The 13,877-nt window shown below is 31.7% G+C and overlaps 1 protein-coding gene and 1 long non-coding RNA gene across 4 annotated transcripts in view; one reads left to right on the top strand and one right to left on the bottom strand.

The window, feature by feature from the left end:
• Positions 1–9,396: 9,396 nt before the first annotated feature.
• The window catches only part of LOC122271864 (uncharacterized), a 14,165-nt gene continuing 9,684 nt past the window's right edge, over positions 9,397–13,877 (bottom strand). For 2 of the 3 annotated variants that reach the window (XR_011637980.1, XR_011637981.1), the window contains exon 3: positions 9,398–10,666. This is a non-coding gene — a long non-coding RNA (uncharacterized lncRNA). Of the gene's footprint in view, positions 10,667–13,877 lie in introns of all 3 variants that reach the window. The other variant, XR_011637979.1, reaches the window with a different exon arrangement.
• The window catches only part of LOC139426701 (uncharacterized), a 2,718-nt gene continuing 725 nt past the window's right edge, over positions 11,885–13,877 (top strand). The window contains exons 1-4 of the mRNA XM_071186453.1: positions 11,885–12,163; positions 13,454–13,537; positions 13,631–13,708; positions 13,815–13,874. Coding sequence (XP_071042554.1) covers positions 12,134–12,163; positions 13,454–13,537; positions 13,631–13,708; positions 13,815–13,874 — 252 coding nt within the window. The 5' untranslated portion in view covers positions 11,885–12,133. The remainder of the gene's footprint in view (positions 12,164–13,453; positions 13,538–13,630; positions 13,709–13,814; positions 13,875–13,877) is intronic.

The raw sequence follows: 13,877 nt of genomic DNA, 5'->3' as shown, positions 1-13,877 counted from the left end.
GCAGTGGGAACCAGCAACCTCTTCATCTTCAATTAGCCATTCGAAAGGGACGACTGACACTTTTCCTTTTTCTTGAACATATTCCACGACCCAATATTCTAAGGTTGATCTAAAAGCAATAATATTAAATAAGTTTAAAAAATTAACATTTACTAACTATCTATATAACAGAAAATACAAAAGTTTACAGGAGTTTGAGTTTTATCCATTATTAATAGAAGTGAATGACAAGGAGTGGGTATTGTGATATAATACTAGGAATTCTAGTATTTGAAATACAAGCAAGCAAAAAAATGTGAAAGAAACAATTTGTCGGACATTATAAATGACGTTACTTTAGAGTACATATTCAATTTAGTCAATCATTACAACTATTCAATTAGTTGTTTGAATTCTCAGAAGGGAAAGACAATTTCTAATGAAGCACTTCTGTTGGAATTTACTTTGGTTCAGTTGAATCGGCATGGGATATGCCGCTGTAGAGCAAACAGTTTTTAGTCCTTAATTATCATTTACCTAATCGTCAAATACAAGAGACTTGTTTACTCTTTGTTACCATCATGTACAGGATCTGACATGCGCGTTATTGAGCGTCAACTGCATTTGACAGTGAATAAAATCGTTGAATGGTGTGAACAAATTGGGCATAGTCTTTCACCTTGTAAAAGCTCTTGCATACATTTTTTGAAGGTTACGCAGAATGAATCTTGATCCAGTTATAGTATGTATTCACAACGTCTACCATAACCGTTGTATCTGAAACAAAGTTCTTAGGTGTTATATTTGATCATAAACTCACTTTTATGCCTCATATCAGTCGTGCGCAAACTAGGGGTCGCGACCCCTGTGGGGGTCGCTAGAAGTGTTTTGGGGGTCGCCAAATTTTTATGAAATGTATTATCCCTGCATGCTGCATACCAAACAGTGTACATATAAAGAGTGAAGCGCCGTCACTCCCTGTTTAATTGCAATTTCATTCTGTCCACTCTTTCTGATGGTGCTGCAGCATTAACAGGTTCAAATAAAGGGCTCAGAGGCTTAATTCAGTAGGTGGCGCCTCATATGGTATTTCATCACTGTATGATTCATCGGCAAGCTCTTGTTGCAATAGATATGGATGAAGAGTTGCACAACGTATTACAAGACGCTGTTAGTTCAATTAACTACATTAAATGCAACAGCCGTTTCTTTTCAATACTTTGCAATGAGATGGGCTCAACGTATGAGAAATTACTGTTACACACCGAAGTCAGATGGCTTTCACGTGGAAAAATACTACGACGGATATTTGATTTGAGAAACGAAGTGTACATGTTCTAAATCGAAAAGAAGCATAGATTGGCAAGATATTATATCAATGAAGTTTGGCTAGGGAAGCTGAGCTATTTAGTTGATATTTTTGAAAAACTTAACGACTTAAATTTGAGCTTGCAGGGTGAGAATTCAACTATCATAACTACAGCCAGTAAAATTCAAGCTTTTAAGAATAAGCTTAGTCTCTGGCAAACTGAATTGAATAAAAACAACACCGTGTTTCCTTGCTTTAACGATTTTATCAAGGAAAATAATATAGATATACACTATCCGGCCATTAATGACCGGACACCCCTCATTTCGGATACATGAGGTGCTAGTATCAAGTCAGTAGGGCGTAGGGCCGCCACGCGCCTAAATCACAGCTTTAACCCTTCTAGGAAGGCTATCTACTAGGTGTTGGTATAACGGCGGCCGGTATTGCCCGCCATTCCTCCTGTAACATGGCGAGGAGTTGAGTGGTGGTTTTGGGGCATTGTGGTCTGGCCCTGAACCGGCGCTTCAACTCATCCCAGCGATGCTCAATTGGATTGATGTCGGGACTTTGGGATGGCCAGTCAAGCTCTTGCACCTCCATTTCATCAAACCAGTCCGTGATGGCATGTGCTTTATGAATGGCAGCGTTATCGTGTTGAAACACAAACGGGCCATTACCGAACTGTTGCAACAGGGTGGGAANAACTATTTGTCCCTGTTTTAACCAACATCGTATTACCTTTTTTAAAAACACTATTTTATGTATGAAGGATTTGTTAGGTGAAATCCATCATCCCAACATTTTCGCATTTCTGCGAGCTATTGGTATTTTATATTGTATATAACCAGTTTTATCTGATTTTATTCACTCCTATTTATTATCCATTCACCGTTTTACCTTATATAAATACACCTTTTATTGGATTTTAGTGACTTTTAAATATATTCGTCTCGTTATTGACGGTTTTATTACCTTTATGTATTTTATAGAAATAAAAATGTACTAAGCATTTTACATTTTAAGCTGCATTAACGTACTGTTTGGCGCAGCATATCCTCTTTTGGATCTTGAGCCATTAAACTCTACAATCAATCAGTGGGTTTAGACTAGGTGATTAAGATTTGAACGCTTATTGGGGCCAATCTGTTCAACCTAGAAGCTATAAGATTTAATCAACATATTTATTGTTTTGTTGTGTACTTAATTTCTTTCCGTTAAAGTCATGCATGTACGCTTATTGTTATAAATAGTTTTTTCCACAAAAAGTCATATCACTCGCTCTAACCCCACATAGTGCATATGTTCACTCTATGGAAAATTTAGAAAAACCATAATTTCAGTGAAAGATTAGCAGACATATCTGTTTTATATGATAATTTAAGAAAATTATGCCTGTAATTTACATGTGATGTAGGCAAGGCCGTTACTAAGGGGGGTGATGGAATTATTCCAGGACTCGGCACTGTTCAGAGCGTGATCAAATTTTCTTTTAAAAAAAATATAGTGCTTATTTATAAGTTTTTTTTTTCAAAAGTACATTACTGAGAATTTATATCTGTATTTAAACTATAATTTTGGATAAAATGTCTTAATAAGTTTTACAAAATAAGAAAATATGGTTCGTTGTGCTTCGAGAAAGGGGCCCATTACACCTTTTAAGTAGTTATCTCCTTTTATCCTCTGCTGCACTGCAGGTTTCAAGGATCCAGTATTCACTCACTTTAAAGAGGTTAGGGGCAAAAGCATGTAGCAACCGATCTTACCCTACTTTCTCTCTTCAAGGTAGGAACTTTTTATTTTTAAAATGTATAAAAGCTCAAAGGAAGAACACTTAAAAGAGCAGAGTTCTTAGATTCATCATTGATAATTCCATCCTGACTGCCCTTTGGCGATGAAATTTTTCTTTTTCTATTCAGAGAGGAGTTTTTAGTCTAATGAGAAGGACTCAACTTTTTTACAACAATTACAGGGGAAGGCATAAGTTTTGATTAGCACAGGAGCGATTTCTTGTTACTGTTTGGAATGGAACGATTTCTGGTTTTCTCTTTCAAGGCCTTGTCAACAAATAAAAAGCAGTATATTTTACGAAAATCTAATACTTGTTTAAATTAAAAATAGTGATGGAAGATAATTGAATTTCTCGTTTTCATTTCGTTTTTTCGGGCCTTGTCAGAAATACCATGTAGAAGAGAGGTGGCTCTCTCTACGTGGTCGGGTACTTATTTTGGTCTTTTCTGTAATTGTATAGGCAATCCATCGCCTTTTCTAATATATTTTGATTGATATCGTCAACTCTTCTTTGACGAATAAGTTGTAGAATTTCCATCTGCAAGTGCAAAATATCTTCAAACGGAAGTTGTCGTAGTTGGCTTGCAACATTTCTCCCGAAGTGGGTGAATTCATCAACAGGCTCTTATTCTTTTATTTCCTCTCGGGCCTTCTCAGAAATACCATGTTTTGTAGAAAAGTGCATGCTCGGAAATTTGTAACATCTTTATGGCAGCAAAGGTGGGATCTCCAAACTGTCAATGAGCTACGTAGTGCTAAAACGAATTTGGACCATTTGCCTGTGCTGCACCTGCGTAGTGCAGACGTTAAATTTACTCGACTGCGAATCGGTCACACCTGGTTAACACATCTTCATTTACTGTTCGGAGAACCTCCCCCTGAATGCAGTACTTGTAACGTCCCTCTCACAATTCATCACATTTTAATTACGTGTCCAAGTTTTAATCAACATTGTTTAAAGTTTTCTGGGAGTTCTATTTTATGCATACAAGATTTGTTGGATGATATTCACCATCCTAACATTTTTGCATTTTTACGTGTCGTTGGTATTTTTAACTGCATATAAAAGTTTTAACACATCTTCAGTTTTATACACTTTTGTAAATACCTTATCACCTTCTTACATTTTACTAACTTAGTGTTTTATATTGTACTCATACTTTTTATCTGATTTTATTCATACTTTTAATCAGATTTTATTCATACTTTTAATCAGATTTTATTTAGATAATTTATCTTGCCTTATTCTCTTACTTGTACTATTGTATCAATTACAATTGTGTTACAATTAAATTTTGCATGCAAACTAATGGAAAACGATATTTTATTATTGTTTTTAATGAGATGGATGTGCTTGTCTATTAGCACAAAGTTTATCAAATCTTGGTGTTTGTGACGATATAGCTACTCGTAGCTCTTTTTCTACCACTAAACGAGCTTGATATTTGGATTTCAGTGCAGCCAAGGCAGAAAATCCCGTTTCGCATGAATATGATGTTGCGAACGGCAGCAGTACTTTCAAAGCTTTGTTTGACTAAGTGTTATATTCTGTATGAAGATTCAACCAGAATTGAACCAGAGATACAGTCTGAAATTTATGTTTTAACGTAGTATCACAAGACAATTCAATCAATTTTTCTTTTTCAATACTTGTCAATCGAAATTCATCATCTTCTTCGTCGATAAATGGATTCTGTATCCACGCAAACTTTGTAAAATCAAGATCACCATAATAATTTGAAAATTGAAGCAACAAACTATTCAAGTGTTCCACAAAGAGATTTTTGTTTGCTTCTATGTTATCTCGGGCGCATAAAACCTACATTCAATCAATCATATTTTAATATTTTCATTGCAAGTTATAACTAATATATTTCGGGGGAAAAAAATTTTTTTGAAACTTTGCATCACTGATGCTATGCTTACATAACACTATTTCCTGTAATCACAATCGTGAGTACTTTATCAAATAAGTCGAATTCAGGAATATCGTCCAGACAGAATGGGAGAAAAAAATGTATGTATGTGCAAGGTGTGTTAATATTATTTCTCCATATTAATTATAATTTCTAAAGCTCTAAAGGTGTATTCTGAATTTTATCATTTATGCCTAAGCTTTCATTATCCCAAAATTTCCGTAACTGTAAATTTATATCATCACAAGAATTATTTTCACTAGTTAATTCCTCACAATTAAATTTTTCCTTACAATAACATAAATTTTCAATGATAGAGTCATTTTTTAAATCTGAATGAGTAATCCCAGTTACGCTTCCGCCGAGTAATGTTTCGACATAAAACAAATCTTTAGTCAACTCCTTTATGTACCCAGTGTGGAGTTTCCAATAATAATCTGCTCCAATTAATATATCAATGGAATTTATTCCTTTCGAAAGGCATAAATCAGTAAGCGCAAAATCCTCAAGCAGCAACTTTATTTTATTATTATGCGGTGGGAAAGAAGCACGTGTTATGGTACTTGAAACCAATAATTCGAACTCTGACCTTCGAGTAGGATATTTTTTATTGCTTATACTCGCCTTTACTATATCAAATGTTTTTTCTTGCGGTTCACGGCTTCCAAAAGTATAAACTAATAAATTTTCCTTTCTTATTNGAATTTTTTTTTTTTTTTTTTGCATCACTGATGCTATGCTCACATAACACTATTTCCTGTAATCACAATCGTAAGTACTTTATCAAATAAGTCGAATTCAGGAATATCGTCCAGACAGAATGGGAGAAAAAAATTTATGTATGTGCAAGGTGCAAGCATGTTAAGTATAAAATTATTTATCAAAACTCATTGCTAAATACTTTCTATTGCTTCTCGTTATTAACTACAACTATATGGCCAAAAATTCTTAAAGTTGGCTTGCGTTATTTTTATTAGCCTTTAAATCAAAGGTTCCCAAACTTTTTTTTCTCGTGGACCACTTTCAAAGTTTTACTATTTTCGGTAGACGTCCTGCTGCTACATTTCTACTGTATTCCCAAACTCCTAAAAAATATCACCTAAAATTGGGGGTGTTAAGAAAAGAGAAAAAAGTAACAAATTTTCTTGTGTCCTATTTATTAAAATAATACTTGTGGTTATACAAAATTATAAACATTTATTATTACAAAAAATCAACAATAAACTCTGAAATGTAAATCAACAGTAAAAAATAGTCATACTTTTAAATAAGACGAATGTACTTGATGAATTGACAGCAAATTATCAATATTTGGCTTCAGTTTTATACGAAGTAATCTCAAATCTCCCCCTTCTGTGATGTTCAATCTGCTTCTTTTTTTTTGTTAACAGGTTGGTAACGGCACTAAAACTTCTTTCGGCAAGATATGACGAGGGAAACGCAATCAAAAATTTTCCACAGCCCAGGATATTTTTCGGGGATTTCTGCCTACAGCCAATATGTTTGATAGCCTTTTTTAAATTTCACCTTCAGTTCCTCGTTGGTGCTGAGCTCAAGTAGCTCCTCTTGTAATACCACATTCGCCTCTTCCGTTTCATCAAATGAGGTTATGATCCATGGTGGTATTTCCATCGTCAGAATATCTTCAAATCTATTTTTGAAGTCATCATGCAGGGTATTTAAATGTTGGGTATTGAAATTACACCCTTTGTTTTTATTAAATTAAGGCTGTCCCCTTGTAACTGCAAGTTAACCTCATTGAATTTTATGAACAGATCTGTTAAGTACGCAATGTCCGCTTTATATTTGATCAGATTTTCTTTTAAATCTGGTGCTTTAGTTCCCAGATACTCTATCACTGATTCGAAAAGTGAGTAAAATCTCGATAAGCATGCACCTTTCGACAACCAGCGTACTTCAGTATGTAAGAGCAGTCGTTGGAAATCTTCATCATTTTCATCGCACAATAGTGCAAATAAACGAGTATTCAAAGCATTGCTTCTTATTTTATTAACTACGTTAATCACAAATTGAAGCGATTGGAGCAATCTATCACTCGTATACAATAAGTCCTGGAATTATTCTTTTAAGATGGATTATAAACCCACGATATCGCCCGAACATGGCAGGAGCTCCATCTGCTGCCACCGAATTAATGTTGGTAAATGGAATAGATTTTTTTGTAAAAAAATCACTCAGGACATAAAGTATCGATTCGCCTTTAGTGTCCGACTTCTAAGTTTTTGCGAATAGCAGCTCTTCATGGATTTCTTTGTCCATAACAAATCGAACATATACCAATAATAATGCTTCATTACCAGGCAAAGTAGACTCGTCCAATTGAATAGAAAAATGAGTGGTTTGCAGATAATTACACAAGAAGCTTTCAATATCAGAGCTCAGCTAAGTCAGCATGAGGTTGTAACATCGGGGAAACTCTAAAGTGCATGTGCACATAGATAGAGCCATCAGAAAGATAACTTTTCGCATATTTGAAGGCACCCTGCCAATCTCCATTGTTAAAAAAAATGAAAAGGGGGAGTTTTCAACTGTTGACAAAATCTTACCCGTTGTATGTTCCCTCGTAAATATTGGGAATCCTTTAATAAAAGTACATCTTTAAATGTGAATTTATTTATTTATTATCAATTACAAATTGTTATTTAGCTACTTTGTTGGAAAAAAATTCTTTTTTAAAAAAAGTTATTCCTCTTTGTAAAGTTATGTTTTTTAAGGCGACAATAATTTTTTTAATTTTTATTCAATTGTTTTGAAAATTTGCCAGTTAATTTATACACACCAGATATGACACCAAGACAAATTTCAATAAAAAAAATTTAAAACTTTAAATTTTATTAAAAAAAAAAAATTTACAAAAATGTTCCGAGCGCAACAATTTTGAAAAATTGCTTTGAAATTTTTGTCGCAGACAAAATAAATTTTCGAATTCACAATAATTTCGTTTTCACTATAAATGACAAAAAATTTTCAAAATCTCATATCTCGGTCAAAAAAATCATAAAGTCATTTACTTTAGCGCGTTTTAAAGTTAATGACTTGTACTTTAATGTGTAAATAATAATTTTCATGCAAAAAATTTTGTTACTAAGTAGCAACTTGTCAGGCTTGACATTTTTTTTAAAAAAAAATTGCTTGGTTCAAAAATTTAAATTTTTGCAAAAAATTGAGATAAATTAGTAATTTTTAAGTGAAAGAAGAAAACCTGAACATGATATCCTGAAATTTTTATGAAAATTGATTCATTTTTGAAAAAGTTATGACACTTTGAGAAATGACAATTTTTTAGAAATTTTAAGTGTCCCTAATAATTTGGAAGGGTACTGTAAGTGGACATTAACAGGGAGTTAAAAGGAACAAAATTACATTAATAAACAAAGAAAATGCATGACAAACGCATATTAACACAAAAAGAACACAAAGATAAAATTAAAGTAAAAAATATGTGTATACAGGGAAGAATGAGGAGTAGTCTTTATATAGAGTTCATGTGATTTCTGGCATCCCAGTAAAGTTTACAGACACCCCGCTCTTGAGATTGTTTGTCAGTTTAAGTAAATTTTCTTAATCTTTGAAAACAGCCAAAAATGTAATATCAGCAATACAAGTAAATATCTTTAAATTAAGGATACAAAAATATTTATAAAAAAACAATGACTTTTATTAATTTTAGACTAATGATAACCAAAACAATTACAAATCAATGCGGGGAAACTGGATCCTACCATGTGATTTTCGAACTGAAAAAAAAATTCACTGACAACAATGGAAAATTAAGCTACACCATTACGGTATATGAGAAGAGATAATCCTGTAAATTTAAAAAAAAAATCAAAATTAAAAAAAGTATGACAGTAAAAATATTTAAAATTAAATAAAATCAGTTTAGATAATTCAGTCATCAGCTAAAGATAACTTTTCTTTTCTCTGGAGATTCACATACAATGCAATAAATTTTAAAAATAGCACATATAATTAAATTTTTCTTAGAACTGTACAAGATTTATTTTTTTAGTTATCAAGATTTTTGAAAGACTAACTTTCTTTAACATGTTTTCAACAAAAAATAAGCACACAAAAATGGATTAAATACGAGCTACAGCAGAGCACCGATTATCCGAACTGCTCGGGACCGAACTTGGTTCGAATAATTGGAAAGTTGTTTAAAATCTTGTTTAAATTATTATTATTTATGCACTAACTTCCCTTCACACTTTTTCAAGGCTTAGGACTGGCAGTACTATCTAAAATAGCTCTGGCGTGTGTGGAAGTTTTTTTTTTTTTACAATCATTGAATTTTGTTTATCATATNATATCCTATAATTGACATTTGCTGCGAATTTCATTTGATTCTGATGATTCCTTCATGGTGTTGCATTTTCTACAAACAGCAGTTTAGCTCTGGCGTGTGTGGAAGTTTTTTTTTTTACAATCATTGAATTTTGTTTATCATATTTCAGATTTTTTTTGTCAATTATTTAATTTTCTGTCTAAACTTTAAAAAAAAAAAAACGAATTCGGACATGTTCGTATAATTGGGCGTTACCGATAATCGGCACTCTACTGTATTTTGTCACATTCACGAGTGTGTTGTTGAAGTATGAGGAAGTCACTTTCGATGAACTGAAGTCGTACGAAATGAAGGATAAGCTTAATAAACATAAAATTAAAAAAACTTTACATAATCATGATAAAGTAACTAGTTTCTGATAAATATTGCAGTGATCACAGGTCCATGAATAAACTTAACGATGTAATTTTACACAACCTTTATGAAAAAATTTAGAACATGGTTACACCGTTTTTAAACCTTTACATATGCAATCATTTTTTGATCCCTCAATTACTTTTAAGTTTGTGACCGTTAAGGATTTCTGGAAGTACACTTTCAAAGAAAAACTTATTAAGCTTATCCTCCATTTCGTACCAATTCAGTTCATGGAGAGTGATATCCTCATACCTCAACGACGCAGTCGTGAATGCGACAAAGTAGCAACTTAACCCAGAAATGCCCATCTGGCCTTGGATTTGATCAAAATAATCATGATCTTCTTTTAATCTGCCAGTGTCATTTACGAAATATTTTTCATATCGACACTATGTATTGCGTAATGAATATGGACACTTTATGGCAGTCGCAACTAACATAGCCATCAGGTGTGAGCTGCTAAAAAGCTATCTTCTTGGTCAATAAATAAACCAGCACCAGTCTAATAATAAGGTTCACGTGGTTGGGGCTGACCATTTCAAAAAATTTGTCTCTTGCTACCTGCTCCATATTTCTACCCAAAGTCAGTGACTCAACATTATCACTCTCATCTCGATAACCCATGATTTCCATAAGCAGAGAGTCACTTTTCTTACTTCTTAAAATTCTTCCGAAATTTGAAGCAGTAAGTCGACCAATTCTCTCTGCTTTCCACACTTCACCCCGTAATTTTGTTTCATCTTCAATACATTTTATTTCACTGTCACTAATATGACACATGTCATAGAAGCATTTTCGAGGGTCTGTTTTCATTAAAGGGCATTCTGACATTTTTTTTCTAACTGTATCAGAGAAAGAACAGGAGCTTTCGATGACAGAAGTGTCAGTAGTTTCCTCTTCTGATTCAGTTTATACTTGAAAAATAGCAACAGCTGGTGAAACTATCTGTAAGTAAAAAATTGAGACTTTAATTTTCTTTTCGCAATGATGTACATAAAGCTATTTACTTATAAATTTTCCTATTTTTCATAGCTGAAGATTTAGGTAAACACATAAATATATAAAGCTTATAAATTTCTGATTTTTACTCTTATAAATTATGATCTATATAAATGTTAAGTCCTCGTGCATTATTAATTCTCTAACCAGACTGAGATAAAATTAAAAACTTTCTATGAGCACCAAATCCCAAATGGGTAAAAAACTACAAAGCTGGAAAAAAAATTCAAAAATGTGAAATGAAAATCCAAACACTTCTAATAATTAAAATAAAAATACATGAAAGTTAAGTAAGGAAAAACAAGGAGTGATTTATCCTCAGAATGTTCTCAACATTTTAATAAAAAGTTTAATGCAAGATTTTATTTATTAATTATTATTGTGTGAATATGAATCTCAATGTATGATTGTTAAATCCCATGGGTACGAATCTCTATAATTAGTTTTAAAGCAGTGGGAATATGAATATTGATGTCTGAAGTAGTAGCTAGGGGTACTCAGTGAATACAATGGAGGGGGCGTGGCACCTGTCAATCATCTCTGTGGGGGGTCATGAAATAAACGTGTTATAGTAGAGGGGTTTAAAAAAAGAAAGTGAGCGTCATCAACTGCTTATTTCTTTTTTTTAGCAGAAAAGGGATTAGTTTTGGTTTACGAATAAATTATTTCTTTTCTGCGGTGGCAACAGGAGATGGATGAAATATATGTGTTATAGTAGAGGGGTGTGAGAAAGTGAGCGTCATCAACTGCTTATTTCTTTTTTTTAGCAGAAAAGGAAACAGTATCGGTTTTCGAATAAATTATTTCTTTTCTGCGGTGGCAACAGGAGATGGATGGAATATATGTGTTATAGTAGAGGGGTGTTAGAAATTGAACGTCATAAACTGCTTATTTCTTTTTATTAGCAGAAAAGGAAACAGTTTCGGTTTTGGAGCATGTTATTTCTTTTCCTGCGGTGGCAATACTTTATTAGTATTATTTATCTTTGGAAAAAAATGATTTATTTAGAATCATCTGATGGCGCCATCTATGTATGAATATTGGAAACTTAAAAAAAAAAAAGATATAATTAAATGAGTTTATTTATTTTTTAATCTTAAAAATTATTCTTATAAATTTATATATAATGTCATAAATTATTTCTTTTCTGCGGTGGCAACATAGCGAATGAATGACTCCCTGCGAGCTATAAGCAACTCACAAGGAGGGGTTTACTGTATCGATAGAAATGTTAGCGGGGGGGTTTGAAACCCGTTGTATAAATCATTCCCTCAGCGGTCAGTTTATGGTCAGTTTGAGATTGTTCTTGTGAGTGCGTGTAGTCTTCATATTATTTCGCATAAATTTCTGTTGAATTTTATAGCTTAATTTTTTTTTTATCGTGATTTTTTTGTTTCGCATTTGTGCGCAGATATGCCACCTAACAAGCGTCGAAATAGCGAAGTAAGTAATGTTATTTTTTATTTTATTTATGTATTGATTTATAGTGAATATGTTTTTACTTACCACGTGTTGCTTTTATTAAAAGTAAATTATATTTTACTGATTTTTGTATATCACGTGTTGCTTTTATTAAATGTAAATTATTATTATGGAATTAATTTTATGTAGGTGTTTTTTTTTTTTTTAAATTAATTTTATTTAAAGCTTACTAGCTAATGAATATGCTTTTTTTTTACCACGTGTTACATTTATTAAATTATTATTATGGGATTAAATTTTTATAATTATATGTGTGCACGTGGTGATTTTATTTAAAACTAACTAGCTAATCAATATGACTTTTTTTTTTACCACGGTTTTTGCATTTTATTAAAAGTAAATTATTTTTATGGAATTAATTTTCCTTTGGTTTTCTTTCTTTTTTTTTAAATTCATCATTACAGTTGATATAATTTAATTTTAACAATATTGATTACCACGTGCATTGTATGAAACTATTACTCATTTGTATTTTTATAATTTGCTTTATAAGATTATTATTTATTTTATCGCGTGATAAATTTAAATATTTTTTTTTTTTTATATATNAAAATTTTTTTTTTTTTATATATATATTTACAGAGTGCTTTTTATTTTTAAAAGTTTCATTGTTTTCAAGAGAGTTGAATTATATTGAATTTTTTTCACGTGTTTTATTTTTTTTTTTAATTCATTATTACAGTTGATATAATTTAGTTTAACAATATTAAATACCACGAGCGTTTTGTAAAACTATATCTTTATTTGTGTTTAATATTTTAGTATCATTCTTAATTTTGGCAAGTTTTAATTGTTTTGTTTTAAAAGTAATAAAATTTTTATTTTAACTTACCGCATGTCTTAAAATCTTATCGATGAATGAATGTATTTAATATTTACCACGTGTTGTTCTTATTTATTTTATATAACTCTCTTTCTTAAAAGTTTTATATTTGTCACGTGCTGATTTTACCATATTATGCCTGTTTGTTGTTATTTGTTTTACCACGTGGATTTTTTTTTTTTATTAACGTATCGGATCGTATTTTATTTTTTAAAGTCTGTTTCTTTTATCCAACAATATTTTGTTTTACCGTATTGTAACTCATTTATATACCGATTGTATTTCATCTCATTTGTTATGCATTACAATATAGTATATGGGATCGATGAAACGTATATTTGATTTTAATTTGGCGGGGATATAGTGGACTCTCAATTTCCCAACGAACAGCATTTCTTTGATAATTATTTTATTTCATGGTTTTCTAGGCTCACAGTGAAACATCGGATATTTTCGAGCAGAATCCTGTGCCTGATGTACCGGAATTAGATTTTATTTTGGATGACGATGAGGTATGTATTATTTAACAGTTATTCTATATATATATATATGTGTGTGTGTGCGTGTGTTTATTAGAATAGCTTTTCAATTTTTATCATTAATAGGTGATGAGTGAAACATCTCAAATATTCGATGAAAATCCCCTTTCACCAACACTAATAAAGAGCTTTGATGATCATCCGGTAGTTATAATTTTTTTTTTTTTACTTGGTATTATTTAAATATTTGTTTTTAAATATTTATCAGAACTTCAAACAACAATGATATCCGTGTTTGCTTTTTTTTAAGGATTCTCCGAGTGTATTCACTCAATTTCCCCTAGATTTCAGCGAGACATCTCAAACGTTTGTG

This window comes from Parasteatoda tepidariorum, chromosome 10 (genome assembly GCF_043381705.1).
Source record: "Parasteatoda tepidariorum isolate YZ-2023 chromosome 10, CAS_Ptep_4.0, whole genome shotgun sequence".
NCBI lineage: Eukaryota > Metazoa > Arthropoda > Arachnida > Araneae > Theridiidae > Parasteatoda > Parasteatoda tepidariorum.
Note: the sequence above shows the minus strand (reverse complement) of the source record. Positions and strands in the feature narration are given on the sequence as shown.